The sequence below is a fragment of the Panthera leo genome, chromosome D1 (assembly GCF_018350215.1).
Source record: "Panthera leo isolate Ple1 chromosome D1, P.leo_Ple1_pat1.1, whole genome shotgun sequence".
In the NCBI taxonomy this organism is placed as follows: domain Eukaryota; kingdom Metazoa; phylum Chordata; class Mammalia; order Carnivora; family Felidae; genus Panthera; species Panthera leo.
The window spans coordinates 110734728-110758159 of record NC_056688.1 but is presented as its reverse complement, the minus strand read 5'-3'; the positions used below and the strand labels follow the sequence as shown (position 1 = coordinate 110758159).

The following is a 23432-nucleotide window of genomic DNA, read 5'->3' as shown; positions in this document are numbered from 1 at the left end:
TCGGCTTGCTGCCCCCGTCACGTGAGCTGGGGACCGGGGGCCTGCAGTGGGAGGGAGCTCCTCGAGGAGCACCGTGAAGGCAGAGAGGCGAGAAGGGTGGCCACGACAGGCGAAAGCGGCTCCGAAGGGGTCAGAGGGCTTGGGCGGGAGAGACACTGGCAGGGCTCGCTACCCCTTCGGTGGCTTCTGGCGGAGGAAGGTAAGCAGCAAGTGCTGTGACTCTCTGGGGGCTGGACAAGCAGACCGTGGCCTATTCTGTCCGGACTTCCCATTCTGACGCCATAATTTTGGCACCAACATAAGCTAAGGGGCGGCTAGCGGTTCCCTCCGGGAAGGGCCGTCGTTCTCAGAGCCGAGTCCTGTCTTGCACTTGCTTACGAAAAACCCAATTTGGGATGATTTTCTTCGGTGGCTTTCGGGTGGGTCGAGGCAATCCATAAGGAGGAAGTCGGCCTAAAGTCTAAAGATTCACCCGAGTCACCTGGTTCCTTACTCTTCTTTATCCGCGCCCCCCCACCCCATCCTCACGAAAGCACCTATCCTGACGTGCTCACCGTGTGTTACTGCCGTTCTCGTAAAATGCACAGTCATGGCCTGCGGCACGTGACTGGCGAGGAACGGGCCACCTCGCTGTACTGCTGTGGACTCGTGCTGGGAAGATCATGTGTTCTGGCGATGGTGGCACAGTGCCCCGGTGCGTGCACCTCCCAATTCCACCTGGCTTCTCACAACGACCCGATGCCCGACTATCCTCTGCCCCAGGCCTCTACGCACAGTGCTGCCGTCCTCGCCGCCGTGGCCTCCATGCGTCCACTTCTTCGGGGACTGCTTTTATCAGTTCTTCCCAACTCTCTCTAGATACGTGGGTCCAATTACTCAGGAATTATCTTAAACTTGACGTAGTTGATGAATGCCTTTTACAATGGGTCCTGGCTGCTTATTACTGATGCAGAGAAAGGCTGCCGATTTTTTTAAAAATTTACTCTAGAGAAAGAGAGTGCGAGCAGGGGGAGGGGTAAAGAGAGTGAGAGCCGAGAAAATCATAAGCAGGCTCCATGCTCAGCACGGAGCCTGACACGTGGCTCGAACCCACGAACCGTGAGCTCACGACCTGAGCCGAAGTCGGATGCTTAACCGACTGAGCCACCCGGGCGCCCCCGCTAGCTTCTAACTTTAAAGTTGTGTGCGTTTACGCTCACATGGGAAGTCCACGTCCCTTCTCGTGCCTGCTGTGTGTTTTGCAGCAACCTCCTAATGAGGCGGGAAGCGCCCCTTCCGATCCGAAAGGCTCAGCGGAGCACAGAGGCCACAGCGGCAGGCGCGGATGCCGCTGCAGCACACGAGTCTTGACGGAAGTGTTTGTTACTCTTTCGGTTTTCCGTTTCTATTTTCCATTAGGATCCCTGTTTTGCTCCATGAATTTAAAAGTGCGGTTAATGTCCAAAATGTTTCTTAAGCTACCATTTCGCTACCGAATTCTCACGGCTGCACTGTGTCTGGAGAAAGTGATGTGCACGACACTGACCCTCTGGGTTGTGACGGGCTGGAGCCCGTATGCGCGTCAATTTCTACTGTGACTACAGAAATGTCCATTTCCTATACTCCTCTATTTAGAACCCACTAGACTTAATCCACAGTCTTCTGAGCATCACAGAGAGAGAAAGAGAGAGAGAGAGAGAGAGAAAAAGGCACTCAGGGACCCCAAACTCTCCATGTCTTCGTTTAGATTTATTGGGCTCCACAGAGAAGCTGGGAAGAGGTCCGGCCAACGTCTGAACCCACATCGGAATCAAATTAAAGATGCTAACATTTGAGGTTTCCCCCTGCCGTCCTCCCACAACCTGAAGCTGCCAGCGTGATCCAGCCCTGGTTACCTTTTGAAGACTGCGGTTTCTGTCTTGGCATCTACAGTGAGGCTGAGAGTTTCCTTCATGCCGCCGTTCATCACTGTCTCAGTTACCTTGTCTGTGCTTTCTGTGTCCTCCTCTCCATCAGAGCTGGCCTCCATGGCTACGCTGCCTGGGGCTGAAAGCAACACAGCTGATGGTCACGGGGAGCAAAAGCAACAAGAACGGGGCCCCGCTTTCCGTGCAGACCCAGCCACCCGGTGTTCCAGCTACCGCTGGGAAAAGAAAGAGACTGTTTGCCGGCTGCCGCCTCGGCCAGTTCGTGACGGGCACAGGCTTCCGAAAACCGCCCGCTAGGGAGACGTCCTGCAGGCCCTCTTCAGGACCACGGGCCCCCTCCGGCCTTCCCAGCTCAGCGCCTACCCACACGCCCAACCTCTCCCAGCCGGCTTCCCCAGCTGGACGCTCTGGTTCACAGCAGACAGCACTCGAGGCAGCCACATATATTCACCCGCTTTAGCCCACAAGTACCGAGGAGACACTTTATTCGGGGTACTGTTCTCATTCTTTCTTTCAGTTGGGTCCTATTCTCAATTGGGTCCGACTGGCTCCTTTTTTCTTTTCCTAAGTTACTTTCCTGTGGTTCCTCGTGGATTATTTCTTTCTTCTGTAATTGGGAGCTATACGCTATATTGGTTATGAGCCTGGGCTCTGTGGTCAGACCTGCTGAATTCAAACCCCGGCCGCACCACTTACTAGCTAAAGAACCCTAGGGCAAGACTTTTCTTATATGTAAAATGGGGGTAACTAGACCCACGTGCAAAACTGCCGAGGGATAAAATGAGATCATCTATATAAACTATTTAAAGGCAGAACAAATAAATCCAATATTAGTTACTAGTTTTATTACTTTTCCCACCCCTTGGTTCTTGGGCCCCACCCCCCGTGTCCTGACTTCTTGTTCTAAGGATCTATCTACTTCTTTTTCCCTTCCACATACTAACTCCTCGCACCCCCCCCTTCCACCAACCTCCTCCCAAGCCCTGTTCGCCAGGCTGAAAAGAGCTCAGGGCCGCTGCAAGGAACAGCGTGTACAGCTTGAATAATGTGACAATCCACTGGACCCATTTCAACTGTTCATAAAGGTGAGAAGGAAATGAACAGCCTTACGGCCTGAAACGCGCCTGGACACACACACAGGCTCCAGCAAAGCAAACTCCAAGTGGCTAAAGAACTGGGCACCAGCTGGTCCTGAAAACACACGTGACTCATTCCGATCTCATTCACACTGGGCTCTGGAGGCTAACTGGGCTCTTCTTCTCTGGGCCTGTTTCCATTTCTGCACACTGACAGGACTGAGTAACTGACAACTCAGATCCCTTATGCCTTCTGGAATCAACGCGCTCGGCTCTGGAATGAACACATCGTTTCTCTTCAGCACTTGCCCCGTGGACGTCAGACCCACATTCCCGATTTCCTGACTCCTATCAGCCCTTGAGCCCAAACCTATTATGCGGACAGAAAAAACTAGATCTAGAACACTAAGCACAGAATTAAAGCCCGAACAGCCTTGGCACGAGCGGCCGGTGGGCCATGCGGGCTCGTGCCCTGTTCTCGGCACCCACCTTCCGGCTGCGCTCCCAGGGCGGCAACACTGGGAGCCAGAGGGTCCATCGGTTCAGTGCTGGTTTCCATCTCCACTGGAGAATTACTCCTTAGAGAATCTTTTGTACTTTTAGAAAAGAGAAAAGTCAGTTCGTTAGCAGTGGGAAACGGCCCTCAGTTACCATTATTCACAAAACCCTCTGAACATCCAGGCTTCGCTGGGGCGACACGGGCAGTCGGTTACAGACTCCGCCGACACAGAGGTCTAAGTGCAGACAAGTGCGCTGCCTGAGGGTCGACGAGCGTGGGCAGGGAAACATTCCGCCAGAGCAGCAGGACAGTAGCTCAGGGACTTCTCAGAGGTGCGCAGGAAAGGTTCAAAACGCACCAGTCCCGCATCCTCCCCGTGATCACGAGGCTCGCAGGGCCGGGAAGGCGGGGGCTCACCCTGTGCGGGACCAGCTGCGTCGGTGGTGCCGTTTTCACCAAAGTCCCTGCTTACCTCGAGCCAGACTGCCTCAGGGCCTTGGTGATACTTCAGGAGACGGTATGACTTGTGCACAGGGTTAAAGGCGAGCAAGCTGCTTCAACAACATGCCAAGTAACCCAGGGCACCTAACCCCCGGTCACGCACGCGGCCAGAGGCGGAAAGGCGGCGGTCCGGTGCGAGGGCGGAGCCAGTGAACTAACTTGCGACGCCCTGGGGACGTTTGCCCACAAATCCCACTTTTACGTGTGAACGAGAACTTCCCGCTGGCAGGACCGCTGCCGCAAAGCCGTGTGGGTTGAGCCAGCTCTGCGGTCTGCCGAGGGTGGCGTAACCGCAGCAGCTAACAGCCCGTCCTCCGGCCTGCAGTCGCCGCTACCCGTGAGGGCAGGGAAAGCCACAAAGTCTTCCAAATGGGGCGGTGGAGACTGTTTTTTTCCCTCAGTAGACAAAATAAAACCACGTTTAGCAAATCAAACTAAGCCTAGTAAGACCTGAAATCCATAGTTAATACTCAAATGCGGACAAAACTGTTCAGGAAAACTACGAAATGACAGGGCGCTGTCATGAAGAACGCTACAGGTAACAAGAAGGACGGCCCTACCTTTCACGCCCCTAAGTATCAGACTAACTGCAAGCGACACACAAGTTGATGTTATCTTTCACCTGAAGACACATTTTGCACCGTCAGGCAGCGCTCTGCACAGAGGCGCCTGTCAGGAGTCCCTGGGCTCCACCTTGCTCCCATTCTCCTCAACCCTGTTTCCCGACAGCTCGGTGGGGCCAGACGGGCGCCCGCAGACGGCGTCTCCGTCGGCGCCCTGCTACGTAACCTCCTGGGGCCGCACCTTCCCGGGCGACTGCCTTTCCCAGCTCATCCTGGATGAGAGGGAGGAGGATGAGGCTGGTCTCCTCGTAACCCGTTGCCGTCTCCGCCACACCGATTTGTAACCCTGTGTCAGGCACGACCTTCACCAGCGGTGTCAGCAGCGGGCACGCCACCCCCCGTTCCCCAGCGGGAAGGCTTAGGGAGCTGGCGCACGGGCTCTCACCTCAGGGAAGACGTGAACTCCGAGAAAGAAGCCCAGCCCGTCTCCTTAGTTGGCATTGGTTCCTCTGTGCTCCAGACGTCAGACCCGACAGAATCTAAAGGAGCACCGTGGGTCGTCTCCATGGGGACATCGAAGTTGGCCGACCAGTTGGGTGCTGAAAAGAGGGCAGGAATTGCATTTTGAGAATACTTCAGTAGTTTAACGGAATACGAGACGTCTCAAAAAAGACGCGCAACGATAACAGGGACCAGAGTGGTGGGGACGGGACAATCCCGCGGAGGGCGACTCTTACTTCTTATTTCAATTCTTATTTCTAAGATTGCTTTTCCCCACAGAAATAGCACACAAGGCCACTTCTGTCCCAGTTAGGAAAGGAAGGATCTGAGGTTGGGAACAGCTACCATGACTTCCGGTGCTCTGTCGCACCCTCAGATGCGAGGCCTTCTGGCCAAGCGTCTGCAGTTTCATTCTGCGGGAGCATTCGCTGTACCCTGGGGGTTGCAGCGTTCTAGAAGTTTGCTGTGGCCGAAACAAGAAAGAAGGTATATGCAGATGTCTACGGAAATCACGATTCCATGAAAGATTTTGAGGAGATGAAGGTGGCTGGTATCTTTCAGAGTGCAAAGTGATGTTGGAATGTGAAGAGTCTCTTCGGGCTGGCTTCCATGGAAGTCTGTCACTGACCTGTGTTCCCGAACTTGGAAACACGAACACCGGGGTATGAAGTAGCTTCTCTTGATAAACGAACAACTAACAAATACCGTGGGAAGAAAAAAAACCCAAAAACAAAAACACACAAGGACATAAAGCTACATCTAAAAGAAGATGCTAATTTCTTACTTCTGACAAATGTACCAAGACTATAGTAACACTGGGAGGGTGACGGTGCACAGCCGCTCCCTGCACAATCTCTGCAGCTTTGCCGTAAACCCAAAGTGATTCCAAAACAAAGTTAAAAAACGAAAGAAGCAGTATCAGTATGCTGGCCATTCCGCTGCCACAAACTGGAGACTTGAAATGCTTCCCAAGTCAGGTGTGGCCCCGCTTCGCACTTCTAACGGCCTCCCCACACGCAGTGCCCTGTCGTCAGCACACACAGAAGGCACAGCGCACCCCCAAACCCTTGGAATCCGAGTCTTTCTGTGTGCTACAGATGCGTCCGGCCGGGGACTCCTGGAGAGCCTCAGGGTGGGCTGGTTGCCAGGGGAAGCAGCCGGGGGTCAGAGGGCTGCAACTTCCAGCCCCCACCCCACAGCCCACCCTCCTAGGAATGGAGCAGATCACGAAGGGCCGGTGACCTAATCAACACGCGGCCCCAAAGAAGGGTCCACAAACACTCAGACTTGGGTTCAGAGCCTCGGGGCTGGTGCACAGAAGGCGGTACCTGCCACACTCGAGGGGAACAAAAGATTCTGTGCTCGGGACCCTTCCCGACCACGTCCCTACCTCTCTCTCCACCTGGCTGCTCGTGTTGATATCCTTTAACCCATCCTCCCTGTGCTGCCCACAGCAGTTCGCACCCAACCTGCTGGTCTGTTTCGCCGCCGCCTCCTCAGAGATGTGTCCCCTGGGGCGACACGAGGTCTCTGTGTCTTTGCTCTCATTGCACACCACGCTTTAGGCTGCACAGGAGTGACCTTCCCAGATGAGCTCCCCAGAATCTACGGCAGTCTCCCCATTTCCTCAGGAGGCCGAGCTCCGGGACGCGGAGCGTGTGCTGTCCCGTACCCGGGCACACAGCTGGAACCGGATAAAGGCGTGTGGATTCTAAGTGAACTACAGACAGAAAAGCCCACTGCTTCCTCCTGAAGATGGTGAGCTGGGAAAGCAAGGAGAGGAGAGACAAACCTCTCTCGCTCGCTGGGTCTGTGCCGTGGGGGTGAGCTGGCTACCGCTAAGGCCCCCGGCGCTGGGGTGCCGAAGAACCCATTTCCGATCGTTTCAGCTTTAAGGTGTCACCTTCGGGATAGTCCCTGCTGATCCCACAAACACAGCACTCCCTCATCTTTTCATAATCTACGTGGTCTCCCTTTCTGCCGGGCACCCAGAGGCTGGAGCTCCCAGTGTGCCGTGTCCTCCAGCCAGACCCACACAGAGGGCATCCATACCGCAGGAGACGCCCCATCCTCAGAGGGACGGCCAGCTCCTTCCCTCAGCCCCCGTCCTTGACACTTAAACCTCCAAGGGGACTCAGAGGACGGAGTTTCAACCTAACTCCCATCCTGCAGGCCAGGGCGCCTAGTTTTAAAAGACACCGGTTTTCAACACACAGAGACGAATACGGAAGGAAGACGACTTACGTTCGTTCAAGTCTACCTCCATTTTGTCCTCCGTACTGGCACCACTGGGTTCAAACAAGTCTTGTTTCGCACCGTCTTCTTCTTCAGAGTCTGTACTTTCTTCACTGTCTGTACTCCCCGAGCTGAGGGGGGGGTGGGGGGGTGGGGGGTGGGAGGAGGAAAGACTAAAATATTTAATGATGCCTATCAGTCACCAGCTAAATCCAGAAAATTCTGAAGGGCATCCAATAAGAAAAAAATCACATGCACTTTGTCCGGATCATTCTTGCCTTTGTGAACATGCTGCCTAACCCTGCTCTCAGCTGTCCCGCTGGCTCCTGGGCTCTGCGTCAACACGTGGGTGGCTTCTAACAGGATGCAAACGCCGCTCACTGTGGCACTGCCGTCACGGCCAAGGTGTTGAGCTGCTGTTCACATGCCGACCTACCTACCACCCACATATCATTCCTCGAGGGTGTTTTCCCACCTTCAGCAGTTTAAAAACCAGGCTGTCATTACCACAGGGCCCCAAGAATCCTTTACATGCCCCACACAGATGCCCCACGCCAGACCTGTGACTTGCGGGTGTCCTCCCGAGTCCACGCACCATCCCTTCCTGTTACTAGTGCGGTGACAAGAGCAGAAGCGCTTAATTTTGACGCACTGGAGCTTATGAAAATTTCCTTTCACGCATGTGCTTTCGGTGTCGGATCTTAGAAATCCTGCCCTAACCCAAAGTCTCAAGGATTTTCTGTAGAAGTTGTACAGCCTGATGCGTCACATTCAGGTTTAAGATCCACTTGGAGCCCACGTGTACATACGGTAAGAGGTACAGACAGACGTTCCCCCATTCCAGGACTGTTCGTTCAACACACTATCCTTTCTCCACCGAACTGCCCTTGCACCTCCGTCAAAAGTCAGCTGTCACCAGATCTAGTAATTTCTACTCTATTCCGTCCCCCGATCTACTCCGTCTTAACGGCCACTGTCGCAGTTACTGTGTTCTGAAATCAGGTGCTGCTGGTGCTCCAACTCTGTGTATGAAGGCTGTTTTGCATTTCTTTACGAATTTAAGTGCCAGCTCGTCGACGGTTACCAAAAAGCCTATTATCATTTTACTCGAGATTGCACTGACTCTAGATCAATCTGGGGAGAGATGGCATGTGAACAATATTGAGTTCCAAATCATAAACATCTATCAATTCCGGATTTCTCTCAGCGGTCTTGTGATTTTCAGTGTCCAAGGCTTGCACATCTTGTCAGTTACCCTTATATATTCAATATTCTGATGCTACTATCAATAGGACTGTTTAGTGATGTCAATTCCAACTGTCTGCTGCGGTACGGAGAAGGACGATTATACTGATCGGTCATGCCAAACCCACTGAACTGTTCTGATAGCCTTTTCGTAGATTCCAACAAATTTTTCTACACGGACAGTGACTGCTGTCTGTGAATAAAGATAATTTTACCCTTTCCTTTCCAATCTAGACGGCTTTAAATTCCTTTTCTTGACTAACTGCACTGGCTAGAAGCCTCAGCAACAATAGCGAAAAGCCATGGTAAGAGTAGACCTCTTTTGTCTGGTTCCTGGTCTTAGGGAGACACTGTTCACTTTTTACCACTTTTTAACCTACCAAGCTATAGGTTTACTGTAGAAGCTTTAAGCAGGTTAAGGAAATTCTACCTCCAGTTTGCTAAGAATTCTTATCAGGTATAAACGTTCGGTTCAGCCACATGCTTACCGATTGATTTTCAAATATTAAACCAATTCTGTAATTCTGAAATAGACTTTATTTGGTCATGATATATTATTGTTGCCTTTATTTACTGAAACCTTGAAAGGCGTTTCTGCATCCACATTAACGAGAATAACGCAGTCACATTTCTTGTCATGACATGTCATGTCAGCTCTGGTGTCACGTCACACTGATGTGGCCTCTTAGAAATGACACGAGCACTAGATTCTCCTTTTCAATTTTCTAGAAGCTTTTGTATAAACCTGGTGTCATTCCTGAAACGTCTGGTAGAATCCACCAGAGAAGCCACCTGGGCCCAGAGTTTTTTTGTATTTTATGTAGGAAGTTTTAAACTAAAAATTCAACTTTCATAGATACAGGACTATTCCACTTATCTTTCTTGGGGGGGCAGGAAAGCTTTGGTAGTCCGGGTCTTTAAAGATAGTCTGCCTCAGGGTCAGACTTAGCGGCACAGTCAGTCACAGCATGCCCTTAGTACGTTGTGGTGTCACTGCTGCCGTTCCTGGTGGTAGTACCGTGTATCTCCTGCTTCTCTTGACTGCTCTGTCTGGAGGGGCACCGACTCCTCAAGCTTCTCAGAGGATGACTTTAAGTCGCAATGATTTCGTCTACTGTCTTTCTGTTTCCTAAGGTGGAAGCCAAGGTCATGGCCTGGAGAGGTCTCTGCTTGTGCATAAAAACAGCACTAGAACAGTCTGGTCACGCCCCCTTTGATTTCCTCGTTAACCCCATGTGTTTAGGGATTTTCCAGAGGTCTTTCTGTGACTGACTTCTAACTGAATTCCACCGGAGTCAGAGAACATGCTTTGCAGGACTTGAAATCTTAGGAACTTGCTGAGACTTGCTTTATGGCCTGAATAGGATTTCTCTTGGCAAAAATATCTCACATGCACCGGACAGTAGGGCCTCTGGTGCTGCTGCCGCCTGAGGTGCCTTGCACACGTCCGGCGGGGCCGCGCTGACGGTGGTCTGTGTCTCTGATTTCTGCCTGTGGTCAACTACTGACAGAGGAGTGTAGACGCGTGTGATGGTAACCACAGTTTGTCTGCTTCTCTTTGCCGCTTCACCAGTTTCTGCCCCACATATTCTGAAGCTCTGTTAACAGGTGTGTAGGCATTTAGAATCGTTACGATCTCCTGAAGACCTGACCCCTTATGACCTTTTCTTTATGCTTTTCCTCTGAAATCCGCTTTACTATTAAATATGTAGGGGCGCCTGGGTGGCTCAGTCGGTCAGGCGTCCGACTTCAGCTCAGGTCATGATCTCACAGTCTGTGAGTTCGAGCCCCGCGTCGGGCCCTGTGCTGGCAGCTCAGAGCCTGGAGCCTGCTTCGGATTCTGTGTCTCCCTCTCCCTCTGTCCCTCCCCCGCTCATGCTCTGTCTCTCTCACTCTCAAAAATGAATAAACGTTAAAAAAAATTTTTCTTTAAAATATGCAGACCCTCTTTTTTTTCCAGCCTGTTTGTGTCTTTATATTTATTTCTCAGATGCAGCATACGTTAGACCTTATTTTTTTATCCGATCTGAAATCCCTTCATTTTAACTAGGGTTATGAGATCATATGTTTAATAGCATTTAACGAATCCTGATACGGTTGCCTAGGTTTAATATTATCACACTGTTATTAGTTTCCTGTGGGTCTCAGTTGCCTTTATTGTTTTGTTCTCTTTTTAGGTATTTTTTATGATTTAATTTCCTTTGTTGGCTTATTAACTATAACTCTGTTTTTCTTGCTTAGTGGCTGCTTCAGGGTTTACGATATATAACCATAACTTGCCAGTCTACTCTCAAGTGATACCACAGCCTAAAACTAGAAACCCAGATGTCCATTATCAGGTACATGGATAAACACAGCCACCCATTCGGTGGGTCGTACATCCATTTAATGGAACACTTCTCAACCGTAAAACAGAATGAGCTGTTGACACATCACCCAACATGAATGACTCTCACAATAGTTATGCCGAGTGGAAGAAGCAACATAAATTATATAATGTGCAATGTGACTTACACAAAACTCTAGAAAACACAAATTATTCTAAAGGAACAAAAAGCAGATGGGGGAAGGCAATAGAAAAGGGCAGGAGGAAACTTCTGCGGGTGATGGATAAGTTCATGATCTTGATTGAGATGACAGTGTCATGGATGTATTCGTATGTCCAAACTTGGTACACTGTATGATTTAAATAAACAAGTTTCTGTACGTCAATTACCCCTCAACAGAGCTGTTAATACAAAGTTGCCTTTTCTCATCATCCTGTGCTCCCTCTGGGTATCAACTGTCCTGTCCTCTAGGATGCTACCTTCACCGCCACACTCGATTCTCTACGCTCTCTACAGAGGGTGCCCCGCTGGGATGCGACTGCTCCAAGGTGTGAGGACAGTCTGCCGTCACAAGGTGAACGGTAGTAGGCAATGGCCATTCAGTGAATTCACTCAACACGAGGCCCAGAATTTCATAGTGAGATGGTGACAGACAAGTTTGGGGCTTTATCTTAAGAACAAAACAAATAAACAAAAACAAAGTCACCACGAAGATCTCTGTCTTTGCTTCCTGGTCCTGGAGCTGCAGCTACCTGGTCATTACAAAGTAACAAGGCAACACGCAGACGGTGACAGAGCGGGCATGAGAAAAGCCGCTAGGTTTAATGAGCTTACACAGCTGTGGATTAGGAGACAGATACACCGTCGCTGTGTTTAAGCGGCAGGTGGTCTTCCGTAAGCCGAAGCAGTACGCTTCCTTAGAGACACGACAGCTGCCGGTGCGCGCGGAGAGAGGGCAGGGATGCCGGTGCACTCTACCCAGCAAGAGGAAGAAACGGCCAGTGGGGCAGGGGCGGGAGGGGTTGTACTTTTCACCGTACGTTCTGTTGTCTTCGAACTGTCCGCCAGGTGGACACATTACTTCTTAAAAACACATGAAACAAACAGGAGAGTTCCGCTGCTATCCTCCCGACTACGAGGATATTGGCGATGGCGACTCGGATAACAAGAACTCCGTGTTCTCGTGCCGGAGCGACAAACAAATTAGACGGGAAAAAACCCAACTGGACTGACCCCAAAGGGCCCCCACTGGCAGGATCCCGTCTCCCCAAGCTAGACTACCTTGTCGAGACAGCTTTTCCCGCCCCCGGGGAAACCTTCAGTCTTCCGGAGGCAACCACACAGAACTCCGCTTCCGCGGACGTTAGTGGTGAGGGGGCATCGACCCGGAGCGCCGTTCGCTACGTTCCCCGGCACTGCCTCCCGTTCAGAAGAGGCCGCGCCGCGCCGCTTCTCGAACTACGTCTAAACGCTCCCTGCATTTTCCAGTTCAGCACCTTGACTCGTCCGCACTCCTGTCACACTGGACACGGGCAGACTGGCACCACCTCGCGTCAGCTGACAAGGGCATTTCTGACCACGACAGAAGCGCCGGTCTCTAGGTCACGTACGTGCATCTGCCGAGGATCCGACGTGCGTCTCCCAACCACCCCCGACTCTCCGCCTGGGGATCACGGCCACCGTAACAAACCCCTCACCTGGACCGTCTCTGGGATTCCGGAGCGAACGCGATGTGCTTTTCCTCCCAGATGTCTTCCTCATCGGAGCCGCCATCGTCAAACTGCTGGATTCTCTCCTTACAACATGCTTCAAACAAGGCGATATTTCCCTAAATAAAAGCGAGAGAGTGAAAAATAACAAAACAAACTTAAAAATCAAGTTATTTTCTCCACGAGTTACCAACGCAAACTTCCTTTAAAAAACAGCATCTGTCACGCACACCAAAACGAAACGTAACGGCAGCCAACGCCAGCTTCTGCGGAACCGCAGAAAGCTCCCCCTCCAAAGGCTCGATTCAAAACTGGCCCACAGAAGCCTACACGGTCTTCCCGGGCTCCCCTCACCCGGAGAAGCGCCGCGTTCCCTCCAAGAGCCTCCCTGCCCCCCCCCTCCCCCCCCCCCCCCCCCCCCCCCGAGATGCAGTCCCAGATCCGCCCTGACAACAAAGCAACCCGCGTTTCCTCCGCTTTTACCAGCTAAGCAGCAGTGACGGTAACAGCAACAGCCCAGTCAGGACCTTCAACCTCATCACATCAGCCAATAAGCCGGCGGTCCCTCGTGTTAATCAACATAAAAATCAGGACCGTGCCCACTCAAATGACACCAATCCCGCATCATTTGCCGACAGGGCCGACTCGGTGTCTGAGCCGTGCCTGGGGATGACAAGGCCCTGATCTAGCCCAAGTTTCTCTCCCGGTGACATACATCTGGAATAAAAGGCATCTGGCTCGAGTCAAAATGCACCCTCTGAACTCTAGACTGTAATCGCAAGTGACCCGGTTTTAGCAGCCCTGTCACATCTTAAACCAGGGTTGCAAACTCACATCCCCACAGGAACCACGCAGGTGACACGGCTGGGTGAAGGAATACCAGCCCAAGATGAAGGGTCCTGGGGCGCGGAGGGTCCCAGCGCACGCGGCACCCACGCACAGGCTCGGACAAACCCCAGGCCCCACTGTCCACCTCTCGTATACCGTGTTGCTAAGGAGAAGAAACATTTAATACTTACGCTTTCATTTGTATTGAGAGTAAAGTTGATGTCTGATACTCGATCGAAAGAAACACTGTAAACAAAATGTAAGTACAGGAGTAGTTAATTGCCTACAGGCGGGACAGAAACATTATTTACGACATTTTCCGAATTTAAAATAGTTACCCTATCATTCAAATCTCCACAGGTAAAACTAAAGCAAAAACCTACTTGCATTAGATGATGCCTCTTCCCTTGGTACTAAGAAAGGATGGAAAGGCAGGGGTGGATGCCTTGTGAGACAGAATGAACACACCCTCGAAGCCTTTCCATAAAAGATCTTTAACATCCACGGCAACAACCATGGTTCCACGGGCCATACTTACATAACCAAGAAAAAGGTTATTTGGAAAAAAGAAACAGTCAAAACAGGTACCCCAAAAAAGTACCCAAGGGCTGTCAGCTCTCAGACACTAATCTTTCTCCCGGGATGGCCAAATTCATACACAGAGTAGACACCCCCCAAATCCTAACGTATGGCATGATCGGCAGGAAGGTAGGGGTGAAAGAACTCATAGCCTGTGAAACATAATTTCTTGAGGAAGTAAGATTCTTATTATTTTGGAGAAAGAGGGTGAGCAGGGGAGGGGCAGAGGGGCGGAATCTTAAGCAGGCTCATGGCCAGCTTGGAGCCCAAGGCGGTGCTCCATCTCGGGACTGTGAAATCATCATCTGGGCTGAAATTAAGAGTCGGACCCTTAACCGACTGAGCCACCCAGGGGCCCTAAAGTCAGTATAATTCTTAAAAGATCTGTTCTAATCAACCATTACTCCAAGCACCCAATATACATTTTAAAGGGACTGGATTCCCAACAGGTAACATTTACTGAGCGCGGAGACGGGCGAGCGCCGAGATGCCGCGTGGGGAGCCCGTGGGCTCTGGTGCGAGCGCTTCTGCGGTACAGACACAACCACCAGGGGGCAGTCCTTGCTCATGTTGCATCCGAATGAGCTGACGCTTAGGGCAGCTGGCGGCCTTGAACTCTTGCTCTGTTTACAGGGAAGCCCCGTCCGCTGCGCTAACACAGCGTGCTGTATGGTACAGCTGGACCGTGCCGGGGGCCTTCGGCTCCTCACACGCCACAAACTGCAGCTCGGGACAGAAGACGGCTCTGCCGGCTGCGTCACTGAACCACGAGCACCTAACTGCTAGCGACGAGCCACCCGGACGCCGGGTACTGACGAGCGTCATCAGGCAGTGCCCCGTGACAGAGGCCGTTTGGTCGTCACCTCTGTTCTCGATGAGCTATGACCCTCCCCGTAAGTACTTTACTTACGAACACCTCTCCCTTCCCCGGGCCAGACGCTAGACCCTTTGCTTTCATTCCCGTGGATCGCCCACACATCTGTCACTCACTGGTTTGGTGGTACCAATACTTCCCACTCCCGTGCCCCCCGCTTCCCTAGCCCGCACGAGCGCTCCGCCTGCCCGGCTCTTACGGGACACCCGGCCGGCCTCGTGGTGAGCGGGCCGGGGAGGACACACGTGGGGAGCCCCTGCTGGGAGGCCACCGGGCCCACTCCCACCCGCCAACTACAGCAGGGACTCACCACCCTGGGGGCCGCTACCTGGCACAGCCGTCGGCGGGGTGGGGGAGGGGGGCGCGGGCAGAGCAGCGACCAGAGCTCGTGAGCAAAGCTCAGTATACACAGCGACAAGCCCCTGTGAGAAAGAGCCCCACGGCCCTCAGCCCCCCCCCCCCGCCCCCCCACCCCCGGCTGCTTCAGGGCCCGACAGGCTGGGACCGCAGGGGCACCTCGTGGGGGCAGGCGCATCCCAACCCGTGAACGCGCCCAAGTCCCCGGAACCCCGGAGAACCGCGTCTCAGAAAAAACAGGAGCGCACGAGACGGGGGACAGGAAGATATACTCACTTGCCAATGTCATCTTGATCCGCAAACTTCTCATCGTTGAAGCCAAACTGGTCAATAAAATTGGACGTCATTTGTTGCATCTGATAATCAGAAAAGGCCTGGCAGCCCCAGGGCCAGTGACAGTGATACAATGATTCTAATGACATTCTACACACTATCTGCCCACCTGTGTTCCAGAAACCATCTTATTTACATAGCCTTAGGGCTTAAGAAGTTGGTGTGTTTTTCTAAAAACAATCAAATAATTTCAGACACAATTTACCCAAAAAAGGACACGTTTGGAATTCGAATGCACATGTCACTGCAAGAGATGTTAATGACCACTCTGTCCTCTACTGTAAATTATCTTTAGAGAGAGGTCTGGGTTAAGTCCGGTTCGAAGAGGTGATCAAGTGACACGTGACAGTCTGAAATTATAAGATGTATCAATCACCTCTGCACACAACCAACCTTAACCTAAGATCCAGGAAGTGGTGACCCACCGCCCTCCCTCCGCCCCTCCCCCTCCCCCACCCCCTCCCCCTCCCCCACCCCCCCACTACAGTAACACGGCACCAGGGGAAAACACGACCAGTAATCAAATCTGCCAGCCTACAACACACAACGTTCGGGGACACTTCGTTCTCTTTAAAAAAAAGACTTCGGTCTCAGAGGCCGGGAAGAGTATCAAAGTAGCTTCTATCCTACCTACCTTAGAGAGAGGATAAAGTCTTAACACTGACCCGACACCGGTCTGAAAAGCTACAACTGCAAGATCCACAGAGGAGCCCATTCTGTCTCCTACATTCTAGAGAGCACCAGGCTCACTTGGGTTTTCTTAGGTGGTAACGGGGGAAGGTTAAAATGGACTTCACAAGAATGCTGAGCTTCTGATTTAAAACAACAAGGAGGCCCAGCAGAACAAGAGAAAGCGGCGAAGGTGTCCCATGTTCTGAAGCAGGAGTAAAGGACAACGAAGACAGCAAGTGGCACCCCGCACGCCACCCCGAACCAGGCACGGAGGCTGACGAAGAACAGTGTGTGTGCCGCCTTGTGGACTTGCTCTGGACAGACGGGAAAGCTCTCGCCTGCAGGTGGGCCCACACACACGGGGCAGGAGCGACAGCCGGGAGCTGAACCACAGGCATCTCACCAGAAGCCACTTGCTGGGGAGGGAGGCGGCTACCACTGCCTGAAACCCAATTCTCCCCGGTTCTCCTTTTGAGCAGCGCCCGGAGGTTCCGCCCCGCGGACACCTGCTGCAGAAATGCCTCTTCTGCTCCCTCCTGATCACTCATGCGGGTGGCAGGGAATTATGGCATGGATAATCCAAATCGAAGGTGATTAAAAAATAAACCTTATATTTGGCTTTGGAAGGCAACTTTTCCTCAGGTCCGAAAAAAGCGGTTATCTAGTTTGCTGAGAACCTGAAACTTCACTTTTCTCTAACTTGAGAGAGCCCTCCCCCCGCCCCCCCGTGCTCACTCACGCCCTTCCATGCTGTCCCCTTTCCTGCCCATGGAGGTGACACTATGTGACACGGGGCGGGGGGCCAGCCTCACGGGGGCGCATTTGGTAAGGTGCGCCAGGGCTGAGTGAGTCGCGGGTGCACGCAGAAGGGCAGAGACAAGTTCTGGAAGGCCGGGCTGAGCTTGGACAGGGGAATGGAAAATAGGACACGCAGCCCTCACACCCGTTAAGCCCAAAAGAAAGAAACGGGTTCTGCTGAATCGCGCCCTTGTGTTGTCGAAGGTAAAATGGGACGTGTGGTGCTTTCAAAGATGTAAAGAATCATGAAGTCATTCTTCCAAGCAGGCGGCAGAAGCCGGGCTCTGAGTTTATTTACAGATTACAGACTTGGCCACACAAGGGAGAAGGTCCCTCCCCAGTTGGTCTGTTTCTTTTTTCTCCCTTTAACTTTTTTGTGCCTTTGGACTTTGGACTATGAAGTTTGGGGTTCCTAAAACCGAAAAGTGTTCCTTTAAATGCTTCACAGAGAGCACGCAGACACTGAATGTATTACAAGTGTACGTATGTGAATACACGTGCATAGGTACACACAGATATACGTGTGTCCACCCATATATGCGTCGTCTGTCTGTCTCCCTGTCTATTCGTTCATGTCCCTAGGGAGACACATATAGCCACTGACGGACACAAGTAACCTCTATGCAGTAACTTAGGGGAAAAAGGAAACAAACCTCCCTGGTCCTCATTAGTTCTAAGTCTATTACAGCTTCTATGAAGATGCAAATTCGCAAAGAACTTCCAAGTTTCAGACACGATTTTTACTAATAAAGCTACTAATGTGTACTAAACCCACCTAAGTGAAAACTGTTACTGTATTCTACTTAAAGTCACCTAAAAAGTGCTTTGGACTTGGAGAAATCCAAGTCTGGGAAGCACCGTACGGCTGTGTCATTACTGAGAACTTAATTATTAAAAAACAAAAAAACAAAACACAAACCCCACACTGCCTAGAACTGTCATCCCGGCCAAAGCCGGGGACCGTTCAAGTCACTGAGAAGGGAGTCGACCGCTTTATTAAGCAGATCTCTTTGGAGGCGCCGCTGGAGTGACGGGAAGTCCCCGCCTTGCCTCCTCTCCCCGCCGCCGCCCCGCACGGGCCTGGGAGCGGGAGGCGCCCGCCAGGTCTCCGGAGCCCGTCTGCGGCCCTCAGCCCCAGGTCTCCAGACACAGCAGGGAGAGGACCTCCTCACACTCCACACCTCTGTCAGATTCAGAGGGACTTCGAGTCAAACACTAGAGGCTGGGAAATCAGAAGGGCCAGGAGGCACAGCCAGACTGCCGGCATCCACAAGACGCTGTGAATTCACGAAACTTCCTGTGAAGCATCCCCTGAGCCAGACATGGCCCACAGGTGAGGGACACGGTCAAGGGACCTTATTAAATGACCTGCCCTAAGCTCTCTATACTCAGGACTTTACATCAACATGAAACCTCACTTTAAACGTGAATGAGAAACTGAAACTAATATATATAAACTAATATGCTATCATGGAGACCCGCATAAAATTCTTAAATTAATCTATACTGGTCGTCTCAAATTAAAAAAAAAATAGTCTGGAACATATTTCTTACTTTCAAAATGATCCAGCTGATTTGTCACTCAAGCATGCAAAGAAGTGTTTACTAGAAGCTTGTCCGCCAGAGAAGAATTATTTTTCCTACTTTTAGAGGGTTCCGTGAAGTGGATAAAAGCCACAGGAACGGGAGCCTGTGGAGAGCTTTGTCAGGAAGGCGGTTTTGTGTCTGGGATTGCCTCATGTGCACATCAGGAGTCAGTCAAACCAAAAAGACGTCAGAAAACGTCCTCCCCAGAACAGCCATGGAATCAGATTTCACGAGAAGGAGACCCACTTTCCGGATACCTAACGGTAATAAGCACCCCCTAAGATTAAATCAGCTGCCTCAAGTTCCGAGGGCATCGGCTTATCTACACATAGGTCGAGGGCATTCTCTTTCTTAAAGCGATTCCCCAACAGGTTCGGAAGCACCTTGATAATTTACACTTTGTACCACAGAGCTTCGCTGCAGGGGTGAGCAATGCGTAGCACTGGAGTTCACATCAGGCTGAGTGGCCGGTTTCAGGACTCTCTAGATGCTTCCGTAGGGGCAGAGAGGCTACTGCCAGGCCGGAGAACTCGGGGGTCAAGGAAGAAGGGCCTGTAGGCACCAGGGCTCACAGTGGGCCAGGTGGGCACCCTGGGTGCACCGGCAAGGCACGAGGGTGGCGGCGAGGGGCTGCTGTCTCTACAAGAAGGCCCCTGCTGCTCAACAGCACCCCCTGTGGGCTGGCCGCCCCTGCCCCTAACCCCGGGAGGCTGGCTTCCGAAGGGCAGGAGCGTTAAGAATCAACGGAGAAGCCAGCCTAGTGCTGAAAACCCACTCCAGACCTGTCCTGTAAATGTGAATGTGAACCTGACTTAGTAACCGCCCCGACCACAGCAGGACAGCCTACTGGGAGGCCCAAACATGGGGTCGGCAAAGCCACAAGCAGCCTCATCCTGGCCCTGGGAAAAGATGAGGCTTAAAGGCTAAGAAAAAAGAAGCCAAGCGAACATTCAGTGCCGGGTAGGAAGGGGGCTATGTCACCCCCCCCCCCCCCCCCCCGGCCACCAAAGCAACTCGGTGCCAAGATGGGGTCCTGGCACCATCTGTCCGTCTGAGGAGCTGGTGCCTTGAAAGAGGGGCTTGTGCCGTTAGCTCCCACGTCGGGTACGCGCCTGGTATCCAGTCAAGGTAGCGAAACCACCGGCCGCCTCTCCAAGAACCACCGCTGGGCGAGGGATAGATCCGGGCATGTCACTTTTAGACCCCGTTTTCTCCCCCACAAAGGGCAGAAGCAGCTGATAAATGGACAGTATTGGGGACAGGAGGGTGGGGTGGCAAGGAATTACTGCAACTGAAACTTTCACTAGAAAAGACCGTAAGGACACACGAAGAGTGTGATTCTCACCCACAGGTCGCTACTACGGGATCTTTTAAGCAACCACACAGCCGGTGCACAGGTCTGCGTAACATGTATGTCTGAGGCACTCGCTGAACCATTCGGTTTGCTCAAGTCTGAAAATTCACCCAATTCCGCTTTGTCGTGACCAGGGGTGAAACATTCCCTGGAAACATAATCAGTACAAACCTTCCTCTCACATACCTGAAACTTCCGATCTTTAATGCTTTTGCCTAACTAGTAAGTAACCCCAAATCATATCCTAGTGCATAATCTGCCTCCAAAGGGGACTCATAGGTGGCAACTAGATTAAGCATTTAAAATAAAAACAAAAAGCAAAGCTTTAGGCATGACTCACTTGCTGCAAAGAAGAATCCTGTGAGAAACCCGTTTCTTTAAAGTCAATTTCATCATCACTGGATGAATGAATATGGCAGGTTGTAACCTATATGCATAAAAATGTAAAACACTATTTAACAGAGAAAAGTTTTGGACATTCGTATCAGCATTTTTATGGAAAAATCACATTTAGTTTTTCTCTCAATGTGTAACAACAGCAAGCACAAAAATAAGTTAACAGTTAAGTTATAAAATCCACCCCAATCATCCAAAAGCCCATTTCACTCAACCAGATGGTCAGGTCACCTGCCCTTCTGTTGCCCACTTGTGTTCTCACTCTCCTTCCTAGTATCGCCAGAAACCAGGGAAGAGGGGAGTTACTCCATTTAAGTGATTTTAATAATCATCTCCAATTAAATGTTTACAAAGGGCAGGTGGAAGGAACGGCTCAGGTGAAGTATAAAAACAACTCGTATGTGCCACGCTCAGAGAGTGAAAATACCACGCCCAGGGGTTACTCATGGGCCCCCGGGAAGGTCAGGTTTAGATAGGAGCACTTTTACTTCTCGCGTCCCCTGTCCACTCTGAGAAGAACATTGTCCATAAACCCTAGAGTGGACTTTGAACCACTAGAACACCCTGCTTATAAAAAGACCCCAAATCTTCTGTCCCTTAAAACATAGTCCCTGCCCTCAAAACTTACAACCAACTCAAACAAAACACGAACATGAACTGCTCACCAATTCATGGTGATTTTTATTCATTCATAAATGACACACGGCATTGAGGGGACGTATTAACAATTAGAAGTGAAAATACACAAGTGACTAAGCACGAGTAACAGTGACTGCTGCATAGCCAGTAATAAATGTGAACAGTCTGTAAAATCCTAAAACGAGCAGTGTACTTCTGAGGGTAACTTACACTGTGTTTCCTGAGTTACTCACCCTGTACTTTCCACAGAAGCATAACCGGCAGAGGGCACGGTCATCGGGGGAAGACGTGAGCGGCCGCGACCTGCTAACCCTTGACACCGTGTCTAAGAGCCTGAACGGAGCTACACAAAGTGGCCTGGTTTGTTCTGTGATGTTCCAACACTGGACCAAGAAACCCGAAGGAGGCTCCCACAGGTCTGCGTGTGGTATGGCTTATGAAACGCAATACGTCACCGCTCGAATAAAATCAATCTCTTTTCTCTTCGACCATCTCTGGCAACGATGCTGAGCCAAGCGAACTGCCCCGCACGTCCGATGAATCCCCCGCCCCCTTCTCCCTGAGGGAGAGGTGGGTGTGCACACTCGGAATCTGAAACTGGCCGGATGAGGTCAAAGGCAGGATCTGGGAGCAACGAAGGGAGTGTGCCGGGGTCAATCGCAGCTCCCGAGAGTTAGTGGGAAAGTCGTGCAGATGGGGCCCGAACGCGGGAGGGGGGGAGGCGGGATCCTGCTCGGTCACGGCAGCCGGCGGCACGGGAGGCCCGGCCACTGTGGCGGGTCCAGAGGAGACCCGGGCTGCTGGGCGGCAAGCTAGCGCGAGAATCCTATTATGTTTTAGGGGGCGCCCCCCCAGGGTAGGGTGCAGGATTAGAAGACAAGCCAAAGAGCAAGCCAGGTCAACTAGACAAGAGAGAACAAAAAAAGACCTGGCCACCCCTGGCGGGTCTCGTCCGAGTTCAAGCAGGATTCAACGTTTCCTCATTCACAGTGTTACCTTTCGCTACAAAACGCATCGGTTCGTTGACGAAAGGTGAGCAAGAAATCCGTTTCTGTTGAGCAACTACCACGTGCCGGATGCAGTAGTGACCCCTTTTACGTACCCTCTGTCACTTGTCTCCTCAAAGCAATTCCGGGAGGTAATCTTTTCTCCAAAAAGAAGTTTTGCCAAGTTATTAACAACACGATGCACGCACGCCTTTGTGTTTATGTACGGAAAGATGTGGTGACTCTGATTCTACCCACATCCTAGCTGGCCTGAAACTGTTACCGATAAAATGGGCTACAAAGATGGCTGAACGCACCCCAGCCCCGGCGGGGAGGGGACCCGCTGCCTGGAATCCCACCTAGTCCATCACACAGCTAGATGCCGCCACCTGAGCCCCTGGCACGCCCCCTCCGAGGTGTCTCCATCTCAGCAGATGCCACTCGTCGCCTCCTCATTCCTCAGCTCAAATCTCGGCCTTCTGGTTTCTTCTCTCTCACACGTATCTACTCACCCCACTGTCAAAACACAACCTACGAGACCGTCGCTTCTCACCAGGCCGATCAGCTCTCTCTGGTGCAAGCTGCCTCCGCCTCTCGCCCCGGACAACGCCGTACCTGGGGGCTGACGGGTCTCCCTGCCGCCACCTGCCCCACCGCAGTCTGTTCTCAACCCGAGAGCCGTAACGCTCTTTTACAACGTACGTTAAGCTATGTCACCTTTAGATGCCATACCGAACAGCTTCTCATCTCACTAAGATATAACCAGGGTCCGAGTGGACTGAAGCAGGAGAGCTGGCCTTGGACCTCATGCCCGCTCTCTCCCTCCGGATGCCGGGCCAGCTTCCGCACGAGCTCTGCCCCCCTCACGCCTCTGCACAAAGGTACCTCTCGGAGAGGTCTGCACACCTGCCCCAGACAAACCCCTGGCTCCCTGCCCTGGAGTTTACCCGTTTCCACCCAGGCAGGGATCTTTGCCAGTCGAGTTTACGACAAGAGCCTCAGTGCATGGCACACAGTAGCCGCTCAAGTGTTTATTAAATTAACGAATACCAACACATTATGAGAATGTACAGGGAACACAGTCATAACTTTTTAAAAAGTAACAAGTACGTACGAACACTCTGACCAAGCCAGAAGTGTTCTAAATATAGTCTTGACGCTTCAGCGGAAAAAAGCTTTTGAGATGTTGTTCCCTTCTTTCATAGTAAAATTTTAGTTTCGTTAACTGTTGCTACAGGAAAAAGCCAAGTGTTTTTGGCGCCTTGGCCGGTCAGCTTGCTAAATGCTAAGGAGGATCATGGGCACGGCTGGCATGTTAACCCAGGTGACGTGTGGAAATCACAGACAAGATCTCCCCCCTTGCTACCCTGGGGCCCTGCTGGGGACCCCCCGGCACCTCCATGCCCCGGGGCGGGTGAGACACACGGCAGTTCCGCCCCACGCTGCTGGGCCTCTGGGCCAACGCA

At 51.9% G+C, this 23432-nt stretch overlaps 1 protein-coding gene across 14 annotated transcripts in view; it reads right to left on the bottom strand.

Annotated features, from left to right (window-relative positions):
• PPP6R3 (protein phosphatase 6 regulatory subunit 3) overlaps positions 1 to 23432 on the bottom strand; it is a 137009-nt gene that overhangs the window by 5220 nt on the left and 108357 nt on the right. For 4 of the 14 annotated variants that reach the window (XM_042904777.1, XM_042904776.1, XM_042904778.1 and 1 more), the window contains 8 exons: positions 20286 to 20372; positions 15478 to 15575; positions 13583 to 13637; positions 12552 to 12682; positions 7292 to 7413; positions 4992 to 5145; positions 3473 to 3579; positions 1875 to 2025 (listed from right to left, as the gene is read on the bottom strand). In XM_042904777.1, the coding sequence (XP_042760711.1) occupies positions 1875 to 2025; positions 3473 to 3579; positions 4992 to 5145; positions 7292 to 7413; positions 12552 to 12682; positions 13583 to 13637; positions 15478 to 15575; positions 20286 to 20372 (905 nt within the window). The remainder of the gene's footprint in view (positions 1 to 1874; positions 2026 to 3472; positions 3580 to 4991; positions 5146 to 7291; positions 7414 to 12551; positions 12683 to 13582; positions 13638 to 15477; positions 15576 to 20285; positions 20373 to 23432) is intronic. The other 10 variants (XM_042904782.1, XM_042904779.1, XM_042904784.1 and 7 more) reach the window with 5 other exon arrangements.